This window comes from Aegilops tauschii, chromosome 5, assembly GCF_002575655.3.
Source record: "Aegilops tauschii subsp. strangulata cultivar AL8/78 chromosome 5, Aet v6.0, whole genome shotgun sequence".
NCBI classification, from domain to species: domain Eukaryota; kingdom Viridiplantae; phylum Streptophyta; class Magnoliopsida; order Poales; family Poaceae; genus Aegilops; species Aegilops tauschii.
In genome coordinates this window covers 40,016,276-40,030,438 of record NC_053039.3, presented here as the reverse complement: position 1 = coordinate 40,030,438, position 14,163 = coordinate 40,016,276, and the positions used below count along the sequence as shown (strand labels likewise).

The 14,163-nt window shown below is 45.2% G+C and overlaps 2 protein-coding genes across 2 annotated transcripts; one reads left to right on the top strand and one right to left on the bottom strand.

Moving 5' to 3' along the window:
• The first annotated feature begins 1,899 nt into the window (after positions 1-1,899).
• Positions 1,900-3,563, top strand: LOC109774388 (uncharacterized). Its single transcript, XM_020333102.4, has 3 exons — positions 1,900-2,305; positions 2,622-2,765; positions 3,313-3,563. Exons 1-3 carry the CDS (start codon positions 2,105-2,107, stop codon positions 3,451-3,453), a joined length of 486 nt encoding a protein of 161 aa, XP_020188691.1. The 5' UTR covers positions 1,900-2,104; the 3' UTR covers positions 3,454-3,563.
• A 1,340-nt stretch (positions 3,564-4,903) lies between these two features.
• On the bottom strand, positions 4,904-6,690 carry LOC109774387 (disease resistance protein RGA2). Its single transcript, XM_020333101.4, has one exon. The coding sequence runs from the start codon at positions 6,555-6,557 to the stop codon at positions 4,962-4,964; it is 1,596 nt and encodes a 531-aa protein (XP_020188690.1). The 5' UTR covers positions 6,558-6,690; the 3' UTR covers positions 4,904-4,961.
• Positions 6,691-14,163: the final 7,473 nt, after the last annotated feature.

Below are 14,163 nucleotides of genomic sequence, written 5' to 3'. Positions count from 1 at the left end.
AACAAGCCTATGATGGGATTACTCACGCACGGCGGTGAGCATCATGAAATTGGTGATGGAGGATGGTTGATGATGATGGCGACGGATTCCCCTCTCCGGAGCCCCGAACGGACTCCAGATCAGCCCTCTCAAGGAAGAACAGGGCTTGGTGGCGGCTCTGTATCGTAAAACGCGATGGATCCTTCACTCTGATTTTTTCTCCCTGAACGTGAATATATGGAGTTGGAGTTGAGGTCGGTGGAGGTCCTGGGGGCCCATGAGGCAGGGACGCGCCCTAGGGGGGTGCCCCCACCCTCGTGGCCAGGGTGTGGGCCCCCTTCTGTTGATTCTTTCACCAGTATTTTTATTAATTCCAAAACATGACTCCGTGAAGTTTCAGGTCATTCTGAGAACTTTTATTTCTGCACAAAATAACACCATGGCAATTCTGCTGAAAACAGCGCCAGTCCGGGTTAGTTCCATTCAAATCATGCAAATTAGAGTCCAAAACAAGGGCAAAAGTGTTTGGAAAAGTAGATACGTTGGAGACGTATTGGTGAAAGTTAGCTCAGGCTTTCAAGGAGAGGATCACTAAGGAGGGCCCTTGGGAGGAAGGAGGTGATGCAGACAATATGTGGATGAAGATGGTGACTTGAATTCGCAAGGTGGCTTCAGAGGAGTTTGGAGTGTCCAAGCGAAGTAGAAGCGAAGCTAAAAATACCTGATGGAGGAACGATGATGTTTAGAAGGCTATTAAAGAGAAGAAAGATTGTTTCAGAGGCATAACCTTGATAGGAGTGTAATCTCCATTGCTCATGTAGCCCTTCTGTTGAAGAAAATCTCTTAGATGATTATACAACATCCTATCGGACTGTTGAAGTATGTACACTGACTTCTTAAGTTGAACACTGCATTGACCCTTGTTTTCTCTATCTTCAGTCGAAAATTCTGATGCCTTCATGTATATGTTCTATCTAATTTTCTCGTAATGGGCTTTTGTCCCGCTTTATATAAAGCAATAACACAACAAAGTACACGAGCGAACGATACATTATGAAGGAGAGACCCTCTTACAAAGCAGATCAAAAGATAAACATGAACTTAGAACAAGCCTAACACCTTGCCGAAAATCGGCCCACACGCAACCACCTCAAGTAGTGCCCCCCAGACACCACCGCGCCAACGGTGGCCGTTGCTGGCCATCAACCCTCGCAGTGTGTGCCGCCCCTCTGCCTAGCCACACTGTGGCAGGCCGATCTGGGCCACAGCATGCACATGGGAGGCAAGGGAGCCTTAGCAGCCCCATCCACCACCGATGCAACAACAAGCTGATGCATAGGTGAGCCCCACCACCGGACCCCGCCACCACTCGCCGAGCCCTGCCGTCGTATGCCGCTTGGAGACCGCAGTCATCGCCGATGCAGTGCATTGCTGAACCCCCCCGGGAGCCGCCGCCACAGCACCGGGGGAGCCGCGAGAAGGAGCCCCGCCGTCGCCGTCGGCCACGCGGGCTTCTCCCGTCGGCTTCATCCAGCGGCGGCATGTGGAGAGAAGGAAAAGGGGAGGCGGTGCTAGGTCGTGGGAGACACCCTCGAGTCGCGCAGGCAAGAGCGACATGATGGGTTTTTTCTCTCCATATAGGTAAGCGGTGGCAACATCCTTTTTTTTTCAAGTTCATATTGACTATTATGGAGATCAAATATCTAAAGTTATATTCCATTCATCACCGAGGAGTAATATTTTCATATCTGTACCCATAAATATTTCTTATAATTCAGAACTTTTATATATTTACACGATCAATTAATGTCAGAATGATTTTATTATTAAAAGGTTTACCACCTAAAATAAACTGCCAGTGTGGTCCCATGGCTTGATGACTAAGGGTATATGGATTCATTGATCTAAAACATTATTTGCGTATTCTTCATTTATATCTAGTACAAAATGTAAGACTTTTTTAAAAAGTTGTTTAGATTGTTTACCACATGTGTCATGTGGTGCAAAATGTAATAGAGGAGTACGTTTTTAAGTGTATCTACCGGTGAAAACATAAACAAGTGTCGTAAGCGGAATCGGGGAAGGAAACGAAGTCCGGATCCGTTCCTCTTTCTCGGACCGGCCGATGGCGTCGGCGTCGGCGGCGGCGGCTTTGGAGAAGGCTCGGCAGCTGCTGGAGGAGGCGGCGGCCGAGTCGCTGCCGACGGAGCAGGTGGACGCGCTGCCGTCGGGGTTCTACGACGCCTTCGTGCTCTGCGGCATCCGCGTCCACGCCGTCGAGCCCGGCCGCCTCCTCTGCCACTTCACCGTCCCCGCCCGCCTCCTCGTGAGCCTCCCCTCCCCTCCCTCCCTCCTTCAGCCAGATCTACCTGCCCCCTCCCCTCTCCTGCTCCTCGACGCTTGCTACTTATCGCACTAGCCCAACTATAATTTAATTTCCCCCATCTACTACTGTAGTAGTACAATCATTAGCGTTCATTCAGAGAATTACCTTTCCACTGTAGCTGAGGAACCTAATTTCAGAACAGCAGAGTTCCATCATCTAATTGTTAACTGGAACACAAGCTGTGCCATCGTTCTTGCCTTCTTGGAGCAGCTTGTTATATTACCTTTTGATGATAGTTGCGTTCGTTGTTGAGCAGAACTCGGGCAACTTCCTGCACGGTGGCGCCACCGCGTCGCTGGTTGACTTGGTGGGTACTGCTGTCTTCTACACCGCCGGGGCGCAAACCAGGGGCTCACCACTAGAGATGAACATCTCCTATCTGGATGCTGCATTTTCGGATGTGAGTGGCTTTCACCGAATTTAATTGGGTGGGAACTAACACATGTTGTTGTTTCGTCAGCATCGATTCCTTTGCTCCATTGGTTCACATGAGATGTGTTCTTGTACTTCCTAGTTATAATCCCCATGGCCCAACTACCACATGGAGTTTGAAGCTATTACCCAACTCTAAAAGTAAATTCACAGAGAAATGAGCTCATAAAGTTACATTATCAGACGGCCAATAATCTTTAGTTCACACAATTGTACTCCACTCTGCTAGCACCAGTACCAGGTACAGATGCTACTGAACACCATAAATCATTGTTTACGTTGCAAATTCTGTGCCAGTTACCAGTTTTGGTGTACCAAGATTCGTGTAGTTTGTAAATTTTGTTAAGAATGCTCTAGTGCTTAACCAAGTTGTGGTAGTTGTTGTTTTTATTCCGAAGTGCATGGATGACCATGTCAATCTTGATGCATTAGCTGAGCTGTTGGAATATCGTGCTTCACTTCTGAAGTTCTTGTGATTGTACGGTAACTATGAAATCATATGTTGCCATTTGCAGGAAGAGATTGATATCGAGGCCAAGGTTCTGCGTGCTGGAAAAGCAGTAGGAGTGGCCACTGTGGAACTGAAGAAGAAATCTGGCAAAATCATCGCTCAAGCCCGCTATTCCAAGTATCTTGGTGCATCTAGTAAACTGTGAAGGTGTCCTTGCGTTGTAAGCTGTAAGCCTGTAATTGCTCTTGTTTACTTGGCAGCCCTTATGTAATAGAATAATGTTGTCTTGAAATGGGAAATATGGAAATTAGTTCAGGAGTTTGCTACATACTACGATGACCTTTGCATGTTTAATTACAGAGTTGACATATAAATACATTGATTTATGCATCCGAAAACAGCAATACTGCCTGACAAAGGTACCGTGAACATGAACAAGTCTGACTACCAAAGGCTAAAGACAAATACTTCCGAGGATCAAGGCTAATCGATTTAACTAATTAAAATATTAAATGCTAGGAAATGAAATAAGATGATTTCCATAAATTTGAGCCAGGTGTGAGTTTCTATGACATTCTGATGTCCTAAGGCATCTTTCTCAAATCGATGGTTCCTAGTATATCTGACATTTCAACTCTTTCTGTTCCACATGGAATCTTTGGTCTTCCAAGTTTATATTATATCAACAGAAGCCTTTTGTTCTTCAGCAATAGATGCTCATGATGACAACGACAACAATAACAAGGTGCAAACTTATCACCATCTTTTCTTATTGCCCTTTTAATCCTGCAAAGCATTTACAGGTTGCTGCAAGCACCATCAATATCCTATTGTCCCATGGCATAGCCTTGAAGAGATCAACAATGTTGTAGAACATTTAGAGAGGGAGCTGCACGCCGATATGATTGCCACCGAGTACCAACAGTTATGCAGATTGTCAGATGTTTGGCCGGCATATCATAAGGGAACAAGTAATAAAATTTCTCCTGTACAGAAACCACTTCTCTGAAGAAAAAATGGATATTCTTCCAATTATCATCCATATTGGAGTCGGAAAGAGCACCCTCATGCAGCATGTTTGTGATGATGCAAGGGTTCGTAACTGTTTCTAACCAGTCATGTTGGTTACATCAAGATCATCACACAGGCAACACAGTAACCAAATCATGAAAATTGGATTAGCGCGGACAATCAAGTTGAGGATCTTACCGCTGCGGAGTATTTGTTCTACTTCCAAAGCGCTTGCACTTGCAGAGGCAGATTTTTAGGAAAATTGCCGCAGGCTAGAAGTAGATGGTAAAGTGATTACAAAGGGTCATTCGTTGGCGCAAAGATCATTGGATCATTTCTGAGAGCTACCCCTAGGTAGCAGTTGGCGCATAGCATTGAGAAGTAGTATCTGTAGCTGCCAGTTCTTGGCATGGCAGTAGTGATACAGGTACAGGTAAAAGCAGTGGCAAAAAGAAAGTCATACTTCAATCTGCTTTGGTATGAAATTTGTTAGCTTTTGGAAAGCCTGTGCTGGAAGTCCAGCTCGCTTGGAAGCAGGCGACCATTTGTACCGAAGGACTATTTGGAACAAGTAAAAGAAGAGGTTTCTAAGAGGATGCGATGCTGAAATGAAAGGACGGTAGAAAACAGCACAAAACTGGACATCAGACAATATAAGATTCAGTACAAAATATTTCTACATACTAGATAAGGAAGCACTGATCAGCACACAGAATTCCTATACACAAGGTTTAGTTCCCCAACAACACGGGGTTCCCCATGATTTAAATGTGTGGCTCCTGCTGAACTGTTTCGCCCACTTACAGTGCAATGGGCGTTGTAGTCCAGGCAAAAGAATGGCATAACTGACCTGCACAACAACACTTTTGCATTTTGAACATCTGCACTCCAGCTTTCTTGGTCTGCTGATGCTGCATCAGGGCTTGGCAGAAGCATATCATGTAACCTGGCAAACTCAGGCTGTGTCGAGGAGAGCGGTTTCTTGGATATAATCAGCTGGCGCATCTTTACATGACTTGGCAGCAGATTTTCTGCCAAATCCGCAATGTATCCAAGGCCATCACCCAACAAGGACAAACCCCCGATATTGCTTCTCAGAATCTTACACCAGAGCTGTAGATTTGGATGGGCTTTCAGCACCCCTCCAACGATCTTTGCGCCGAAGAATGATCCATTTAGCTTCCATGCAATGGCTTTGCCTACAGCCAGCAGCCTCGGGTTCTCCTCAATGTCCGTGGCAGCAAAGGCATGCGCCTTGAAGAAGAACCAGTACTCTGGGTGTGGCAAGACCTTCAGCTTGACTGGCTCCACTGTCCCCATGCCAGCGGCGACACGCCTGTTGTTGGTGGTGAGTATGATCTTGCTCCCCTGTTTGCCATGTCTCAGGCTTGGCAAGAGCTCCTCCAGCATTTGCTTCCTGTGCATGTCAACATCCTCGAACACCATCAGGAACCGCTTCTTGCGGAAATTCTCGTTGAGCACTTGCAGCGGATGATTAAGCTTTCCAGACCCTCCAATCACATGTTTGGATTTCAGAACAACAGTTGGTCGACCCATCGCCATAGCGTAGGTAGATGAGAAATTAAACGGCATGATTATTGGGAAGCGGTTGCGCAACCTGGCATCATCGCAGACGTGCTGCACCAAGGTAGTTTTCCCAGCTCCAATGTCACCAACAATTGGGAGCAAAGGCAGCTTCCCCGTGATGCATGGACCGTGGTCGTCAAGCAAGAAATTGATGATCCTTTCTTTCTCGACATGTCTGCCAAACATCTGCCCGTCCACAAAGATGTTGGTAGCCAAAGGGCGGCGGATCCGCTTGCAGCCTTGCAGGAGCATCATGAACTCCCGGAGATCATCAGATATGCTTTGCAAGCTCTCTAGCACCGTGTCGATCTCATCGACACCGGCGTCATGGCGAGGCAGTATGCACTTCACGGTGCTCGTGGCGACACGCACGCGCTTTGCAGGATTAAACAAGGACAGAGAGAAAGGCTGTGCTGCTACCTTGTCACCATGCCCGTCTTCGAGCTCCGGCTCTCCGCACCTGATCGTGTCCAGCAGATAACGACCCTGGTACACACCGTCGTTGAGCTCCGAGAGCCATTCGAGGGCAACATGGTTTGTGATGTGCCTCCCTTTGGCCTCCTCCACCACGCTGTGAATCCTGACAAGCATACGACTTATCTTCTGCAGCTTGACACTGGTGCTCTGTTGGTCGCTGAAGCGGCCGGCGAGAAGCGAGATCACCCTGCCCACCATGTCGCCGACTACCGCCGAGAAGATGGCCTCCGCCATGGTAAATTTCTTACCAGCAGATCTTGGAATGTTTCAGGGTAAGTTCTATGGATGGGTCATGTAGTGGTGCTTGCATGTCACCATTTTTGACAATATCGTCTCACCTGTGATGTTTGATTGCTCAAAAAGTCAAGGTGAGCACCAATAGTTGGGTGGTATGGTTCTTAGCAGGATAGCGACTTCAAAGACTTTGGTGCTCTGGCTTTATATGACACCAGAAGTCTGCAACACGTGGTTTCTTGTGCACTACGTATAAATACTCAGGTGCTTTCTGAAGGAATGAAAATCAATGATGCGCGACTTGTTGGCGGTAGATACTACAGACAGAATTGTCTTTTCTTTTCAGTTGGTCTGGTCTCTGGTGACCAACGCTGAAAGGAGTTGAATGAATGGGGATCTGGTGTGGCCACTCGTTTGAGATGGCCATCATTTCTGACTGGTATCTGACTTGTGTGACGAGCCCGTCAGTGACGACCCAGTCTGTAGAAGTGTGTCTTGCTTAGCTGCTGGTGTAATTCACTTGTGCCATAATATCTCCGAATTTCCAAGGCCGGGGATGGTGTTGATTTGAAATTGTCCTTCAGGAGATGTTTTGATCACAAAATATTGGATTGATCTCCTGCAAATTGTTTCTAACCTAAGGTTGATTCAGGGCCCTGACCGAAAGCGTGGAAGATGCACAATTCAGGAGTGTATAGCTCTCAGTATTTATATATAGTTACGAATTCAGTTTTGTTAAAGCACATCTGTTTAGGGGGGGATTACTCCAGTTATTGTTCCTACTGCTTGGAAGATTCATGTTCCCCCTGGGGTACATATGTTCTTGTGGTTACCATCACATTATAAACTGCTAACTAGGGATAATTTAGCTAAGAGGCAGGAGATTCTTGATAAAAGTTGCCTGTTGTGCTGTGAACCTGAATCCTGTCACCACTTGTTTTTCGGTTTGTGGCATTGCTGCATAATATTTGCAGGAAATCTTTGAGATGCTTGGATTCAATAATCGGTTTATTGAGCACCATACTGCGAGAAGTAATTCTAATTCGGGACGGAGGGAGTATCAGCCTGTGGCTAACTCTGGCTTTGCAATAAGAAAACACGCTGTAAGTAATAATATGAATATGTCTGCTTTCTTCTGGTCGATCTGGAGGTTCAGAAACGATATTTACTTTGGCCGGACTAAATGGATGGGCTTGCGGGAATATTTGTCGTCTGGTAAAATGATGGAGACTACTCTGCCCCAAGGGAAAAAAAAATCATCTGCCGGGCAGATGCCTGCTGTTTATTGAGACCAAAGCCGGAAATTCCCCAGCTGAGGCTCAGCTCTACCTGAAGAAACGGCGCACTGATTGGAAGCTGGGACCCCGGAAGGGTTGGTGGCGGCAATCTTGCTTTGAGCTCTTCTTGCATATTTATTTGATTTTGTTTTGCACTTGTGGTTGGTGCTCTTCTTGCATATCACTGGATGCGGGTGCACCATTTAAACGATCGTTGGTTGTATGTACTCCTAGAAAGAAAAAAACATACTTGGCGAGAACGGCGTTTTGGCTCTTGGTCTCCATGGAGGCTGATTTTTTGAAAAATTCAAAAAAATTGGTTTCAAAAAAAAAAATCTGAAAAAAATTGTATAAGTAAACAAGGATGTGAGGTATGTATGTGTAAAACTTTAGGGTGAAAAACGTTGAATGCAACCTGTACAAAAAAGACAAATTAATGGTTTGGGAGGATGAATAGTATCATGTGTTAAAAAAAACCCTCAGATTTGTCTTTTTTGCATAACCCTCATTTCGACGCATTTCATCCTAAAAATTTACACACTGTTGGATCTAACCCTAGCTAGCTCGAACTGGTTTTCAGGGACAAAAGTAGAAGAAGAAGCGAACCCACAGGTGTTTTTGCGGCGACGAATGCCTCGCTGCCAAACAACGTTTTCTCCAGCTCAAACTGTAACTAAACCACGAGCTACATAGGCCTATATAGGCAGACGAACGCCACCGGCGCTCAAAAACCGCTAACAACCTGGACGCACCACACAACTCGTAACAAACACGAGATCGACCAGCTTTTTAGCTAACGGAAACGCAGCACCTATGCTTCACACGAACGCGTTCACCTCTCGATCACACGCCTGGCAACAAACCGTCTTATCTCGGACTCAACCCAAACTAGACCTGCATGGTGGACACGAACGCGAGCACGGACTCATGCGCCACCGGGACACACATGCTAAAAGGCCCGAGCTGTTATGGGACTTGAGCTACTCGCGAATTCAGAGAAAAACAACAAAAACAGATGGTGAATTGGATTGGATTTCACTTAGGGTTCTTACAGAAAGAGGAGTAGCTTCGCTAGCCGGAACACGGCGGCTAGGGGGAAACCCTAACAATTCTCTAGATGCCTCTACCAGCCTCTCGATCCTGGCTTTATAGCCATTACAATGGTAAAAGTACAACAGAGAAATAACAGAGTGGGTGGAGTTGCCGGAAAGGTAACAGTGACAGCCGAAGGAGTGACCGCCGTCTGATCGACGATCCACACTACTGATCATCCCGCCAGCGCGCGAAGCGGTACGAGGGCTGAGGTGCGTTGGATGGAGATCGGTCGGTCCAGTTTGAATCATCCTCACGAAACGGTACGCAGAGTTAACTGAAGAAACTGTGCAACTGTTGTTACATTCAGGCAGGGTCCTCACAATCCCCCGGAGTGAGACCAGCCTTGCCCTCAAGGATGGAAAGCTGGAAACACCTTTTGGATAAAACCAGAGTCTTCCCGGGTAGCTTGTTCTTCTAGTAAATTCCTCCATTTGATGAGCCAACGGACAACGGGGATGGAGATATCACCTTGCTTGCGGGGAACTAGTTTTCTTTCCAACAATTTCTCTAGTTCCAGCAAAACTGTCCCATCTGGATTAAGTAGTGGAAGTTGAGGGTTCAGAATAGCATTAGGCCCCAAGTGCTTCTTTAATTGACTAACATGAAAGGTGTCATGTAACTTGCAGTCATATGGTAACAACACTTTATAAGCAGCATTTCCCACTTTGGCCATTACTCTGAAAGGGCCATAGTATTTGGAATGAAGTTTTAAGTGCCTGTGGACACTCAATGAAGTATGCCTATATGGCTGGATCTTAAGGTAAACCATATCACCAACTTCAAAGATTCTCTCTGATCTTTTCCTATCAGGAAAGAATTTCATTCTTTCTTGGGCTTTCAGTAAGTTTTCTTTGATGATAGCAGCAGTATCTTCAGGTGGCAGGGAAAATTGAGTATCTTCAGGGAGAATAGCAGGGTATAGAGCAGATTCAGCAATCATTGTTGGTTTCCTGCCATACACAGCTTGGAAGGGGGTAATTTGCAGAGCTGTGTGGAAAGAAGTGTTGTACCACCATTCAGCCAGGGAAATCCAGTAGCACCACTTCTTGGGCTGATTGAAAACCATGCATCTCAGGTAGTTTTCCAGGCACTGATTAACTCTCTCTGTCTGACCATCAGTCTGAGGATGGTAGGAAGTGCTCAAGTGCAACTTGATCCCTAATCTTTTGAAGAGGTACTGCCACAGATGACTGGTGAAGATCCCGTCTCTGTCAGTGACAATTACGCAAGGAAAGCCATGTAGCTTGAAAACATTGTCAATAAAAGCAGTAGCCACTGATCTGACAGAGATTGGATGTTTCATAGGGATGAAGTGACTGTACTTAGTAAATCAGTCCACCACTACTAGTATGAGATCTTTGTGGTTGGAAGTTGGTAAACCCTCCACAAAGTCCATGGAAATGTGTGTCCAAGCAAACATTGGTGTTGGAAGAGGTTGGAGCATTCCAGGACATTTGCAATGTTCAGGTTTGTTGATTTGGCAGACATGACACTGTATAATAAAGTGTTGAACACTCTTTTTCATACCAGGCCAATAAAACAACAATTTCAGCCTATTGTAGGTAGCTCTCTGTCCTGAGTGGCCACCCAATTCACTACTGTGGAAAGCTGTTAATATACTAGTTCCGAGCTTGTCATCTTGGCCAACCACTACTCTGTTTTTGTATCTTAGAAGCCCTTGATGTAACTTGTAGTTAGGTGTACCCTCACGGGCTACAGCTAGCTTAGTTAACAACTCTTTGCATGTGTCATCATGATTGTAACTAGCAATAACCTCTATGACCCAGGCATGGTGAACAACAGTGCCAGTGAGTGCCTGTATTTGTAATTTGACTCTAGAAAGAGCATCAACCACTTTGTTTGTTTTGCCCTTTTTGTATTCCACCTTGTAATTGTAGCCAAGTAGTCTGACCAGGAGTTTATGTTGTATTCCTTCTGTTAACTTCCTTTTCCAACATTGGTCTGATCAATAAGAATGCTCCTCCTACAGCATCTTCCATCAGGTTATGTACAGTAGATGTATCTTGAATTTCGAGATCAGAAGATATAGTTTCATCCACTATGTGAGCTCTAGTTCCATCAGGCAGTTTAATTTCCATGAACATTTCTTCATAATCCATCCAGATGGGGCTGACTTGACAAAGCCAATCAGCTCCTAAAATCATGTCATAACCCAACAACTTCAGCACTCTATAGTCATACTTGAGTTCATGACCTTGAATATTATAAGAACAGTCTTTGACTATTTGGTCAGTGGATAAGTACCCCCCATTAGCTACTGTCACCTTGAGTTTCTTAGTTGGTAACAGTGTGCATTGTGCATTTTCTGCAATTTTGGAAGATATAAAAGTAGTTGTACTACCACTATCAATAAGAGCAAGGGCAGTGCAGTTATTGATGTTGACTTTGACAGTAAAGGTGTACTTTTTCAGGCTCAATCCCATCAGGGCATGCATAGAAATTTGTAAGTTCTAGGCAGGCAGTTCAGAAGCAATCTCTTCCAGTTCTTCAAAATCAGTGAAATAGATTATTTCAGCATCCTCGGGAACTTGGCCTTGTAGAGCTTGAACTTGGGCCTGTTGGGACATTTTGCATACTTTCCTATGTCCAGGAAACCACTTTTCATTGCATTTGTAGCAGACTCCCTTTAATCTAGCTTGTTCAATAACACCAGATGGAGTAATATTCTTAGGTATGTTAGGAATGAACTGCACTTGTCTCCTGATAGGAAGGGATTGGTTTGGTGCTGCTTGTCTTCTAGGAGGTTGAGTTTGCTCCAATCTTCTAGCTAACCAAATAGCCTTTTGTAGTGTTTGAGGTTCATGGCATTGGATGAGACGTTGTATGCTATCATGCAAACCAGAGATGAAGCTGTTCATGTAATAAGAGTCAGGTAGGGCAGGATTATCTCTTCTCATCAAGTTCATCAATTGCTCAAATTGGAGTACATATTCCTTGATAAATCATGTCTGTGTGAGAGCATGAAAACTCCGGACATTATCACAAACCGAAGATTCAGAGAACCTGTCCCCTAGGTGTCTATATAACCTGTACCAGGGCATAGTTGCTGCAATATAACCAGTTCCTCTCCACCACTCAATGGCAGGTCCTTTCAAGTAGGTGACTGCTATCTCAGTTTTGATTTCAGGTGGGGTTCTTGCAGCATCAAAGTAAAGGTCCATGGTTTGAATCCAGAAGTCAGTGTTATCTCCTTCAAATTCAGGCATATTCTGTTGGGAAACGTAGCATGGAAAACAAAAAAAAATCTACACACACACAAGATCTATCCACGGGATGCATAGCTACGAGAGGGGAGAGTATCTTCATACCCTTGAAGATCGCTAAGCGGAAGCGTTTATCAACACGGTTGATGTAGTCGTACACCTTCACGATCCGTCCGATCAAGTACCGAATGTACGGCACCTCCGCGTTCAGCTTGATGACATCCTCGCCTTCTCGATCCAGCAAGAGAGGCGAAGTAGTAGATGAGTTCGGGCAGCACGATGTCGTGGTGACGGTTTGTGATGAAGAACAATCTCCGCAGGGCTTCGCCAAACACTACAGAAACTAGAAGGAGGATAAACTAGAGGGACGGGGTTGCCGACACACGGCTTGGTGAGTCTTGACGTGTCTTGGGTGCTACCCTACCCCTCTATTTATATGTTGAGCCCTGGGGCCGAAACTTGGAGTAAAAGCCTCCTCAAAGTCGGTTTTGCCCGAAAGGAAATAGTCCTTCTCGGACTCCAGGGCCAGACGCCAGGGTCCCTGGCGTCTGGCCTCTGGTCTCCGCAAAACTCCCTTTTGCACTTTCCAAAAACCTCGTGGGCTTTCCCCTTTGGCCCAAATAAAGTGTCCTTGTACCCAAACATTTCGGGAAACATCCGGAACCCCTTCCGGTGAATTCCGGAACCCTTTCAGAGATCAAACACTATTATCCCATATATCAAAATTCACCTCCGGACTATTCCGGAGTTCCTCGTCATGTCTGTGATCACATCCGGGACTCCAAACAACATTCGGTCACCAACATACATAACTCATATATTACTAATATCATCAATGAACGTTAAGCGTGCGAAACCTACGGGTTCGAGAACTATGTAGACATGACCGAGACACCTCTCCGGTCAATAACCAATAGCGGAACTTGGATGCCCATATTGGCTCCTACATATTCTACGAAGATCTTTATCGGTCGAACCTTGTGACAACATACATAATTCCCTTTTGTCTGTCGGTATGTTACTTGCCCGAGATTCAACCGTCGGTATCCCCATACCTAGTTCAATCTCGTTACCGGCAAGTCTCTTTACTCGTTCCATAATACATCATCTCGTAACTAACTCTTTAGTCATTGGCTTGCAAGGCTTCTTATGATGTGTATTACCGAGAGGGCCCAGAGATACCTCTCCGATACTCAGAGTGACAAATCCTTATCTTGATTTATGCCAACTCACCAAACACCTTCGGAGATACCTGTAGAGCATCTTTATGATCACCTAGTTACGTTGCGACGTTTGATAGCACAGAAGGTATTCCTCCGGTATTCGGGAGTTGCATAATCTCATAGTCGAAGGAATATGTATTTGACATGAAGAAAGCAATAGCAATAAACTGAACAATCAATATGCTAAGCTAACGGATGGGTCTTGTCCATCACACCATTCTCCTAATGATGTGATCCCGTTATCAAATACAACACATGTCTATGGTTAGGAAACCTTAACCATCTTTGATCAACGAGCCAGTCTAGTAGAGGCTTACTAGGGACACGGTATTTGTTTATGTATTCACACATGTATTTAAGTTTCCGGTCAATACAATTCTAGCATGAATAATAAACCTTTATCATGAATAAGGAAATATAAAATAACAACTTTATTATTGCCTTTAGGGCATATTTCCTTCAGTCTCCCACTTGCACTAGAGTCAATAATCTAGTTCACATCGCCATGTGATTAACACCCATAGTTCACATCGCCATGTGACTAACACCCAAAGAGTTTACTAGAGTCAATAATCTTGTTCACATCGCCATGTGATTAACACCCAAAGAGTACTAAGGTGTGATCATGTTTTGCTCGTGAGAGAAGTTTAGTCAATGGGCCTGTCACATTCAGATCCGTATGTATTTTGTAAATTTCTATGTCTACAATGCTCTGCATGGAGCTACTCTAGCTAATTGCTCCCACTTTCAATATGTATCCAGATTGAGACTTAGAGTCATCTGAATC

Coding starts and splice junctions, on each gene's coding strand:
- LOC109774388 (XM_020333102.4), top strand. CDS start 2,105: ATGGCGTCGGCGTCGGCGGCGGCGGCTTTGGAGAAGGCTCGGCAGCTG. Junction 2,306..2,621: donor CCGTCCCCGCCCGCCTCCTC/GTGAGCCTCCCC, acceptor GTTGTTGAGCAG/AACTCGGGCAACTTCCTGCA. Junction 2,766..3,312: donor TGGATGCTGCATTTTCGGAT/GTGAGTGGCTTT, acceptor TGCCATTTGCAG/GAAGAGATTGATATCGAGGC.
- LOC109774387 (XM_020333101.4), bottom strand. CDS start 6,557: ATGGCGGAGGCCATCTTCTCGGCGGTAGTCGGCGACATGGTGGGCAGG.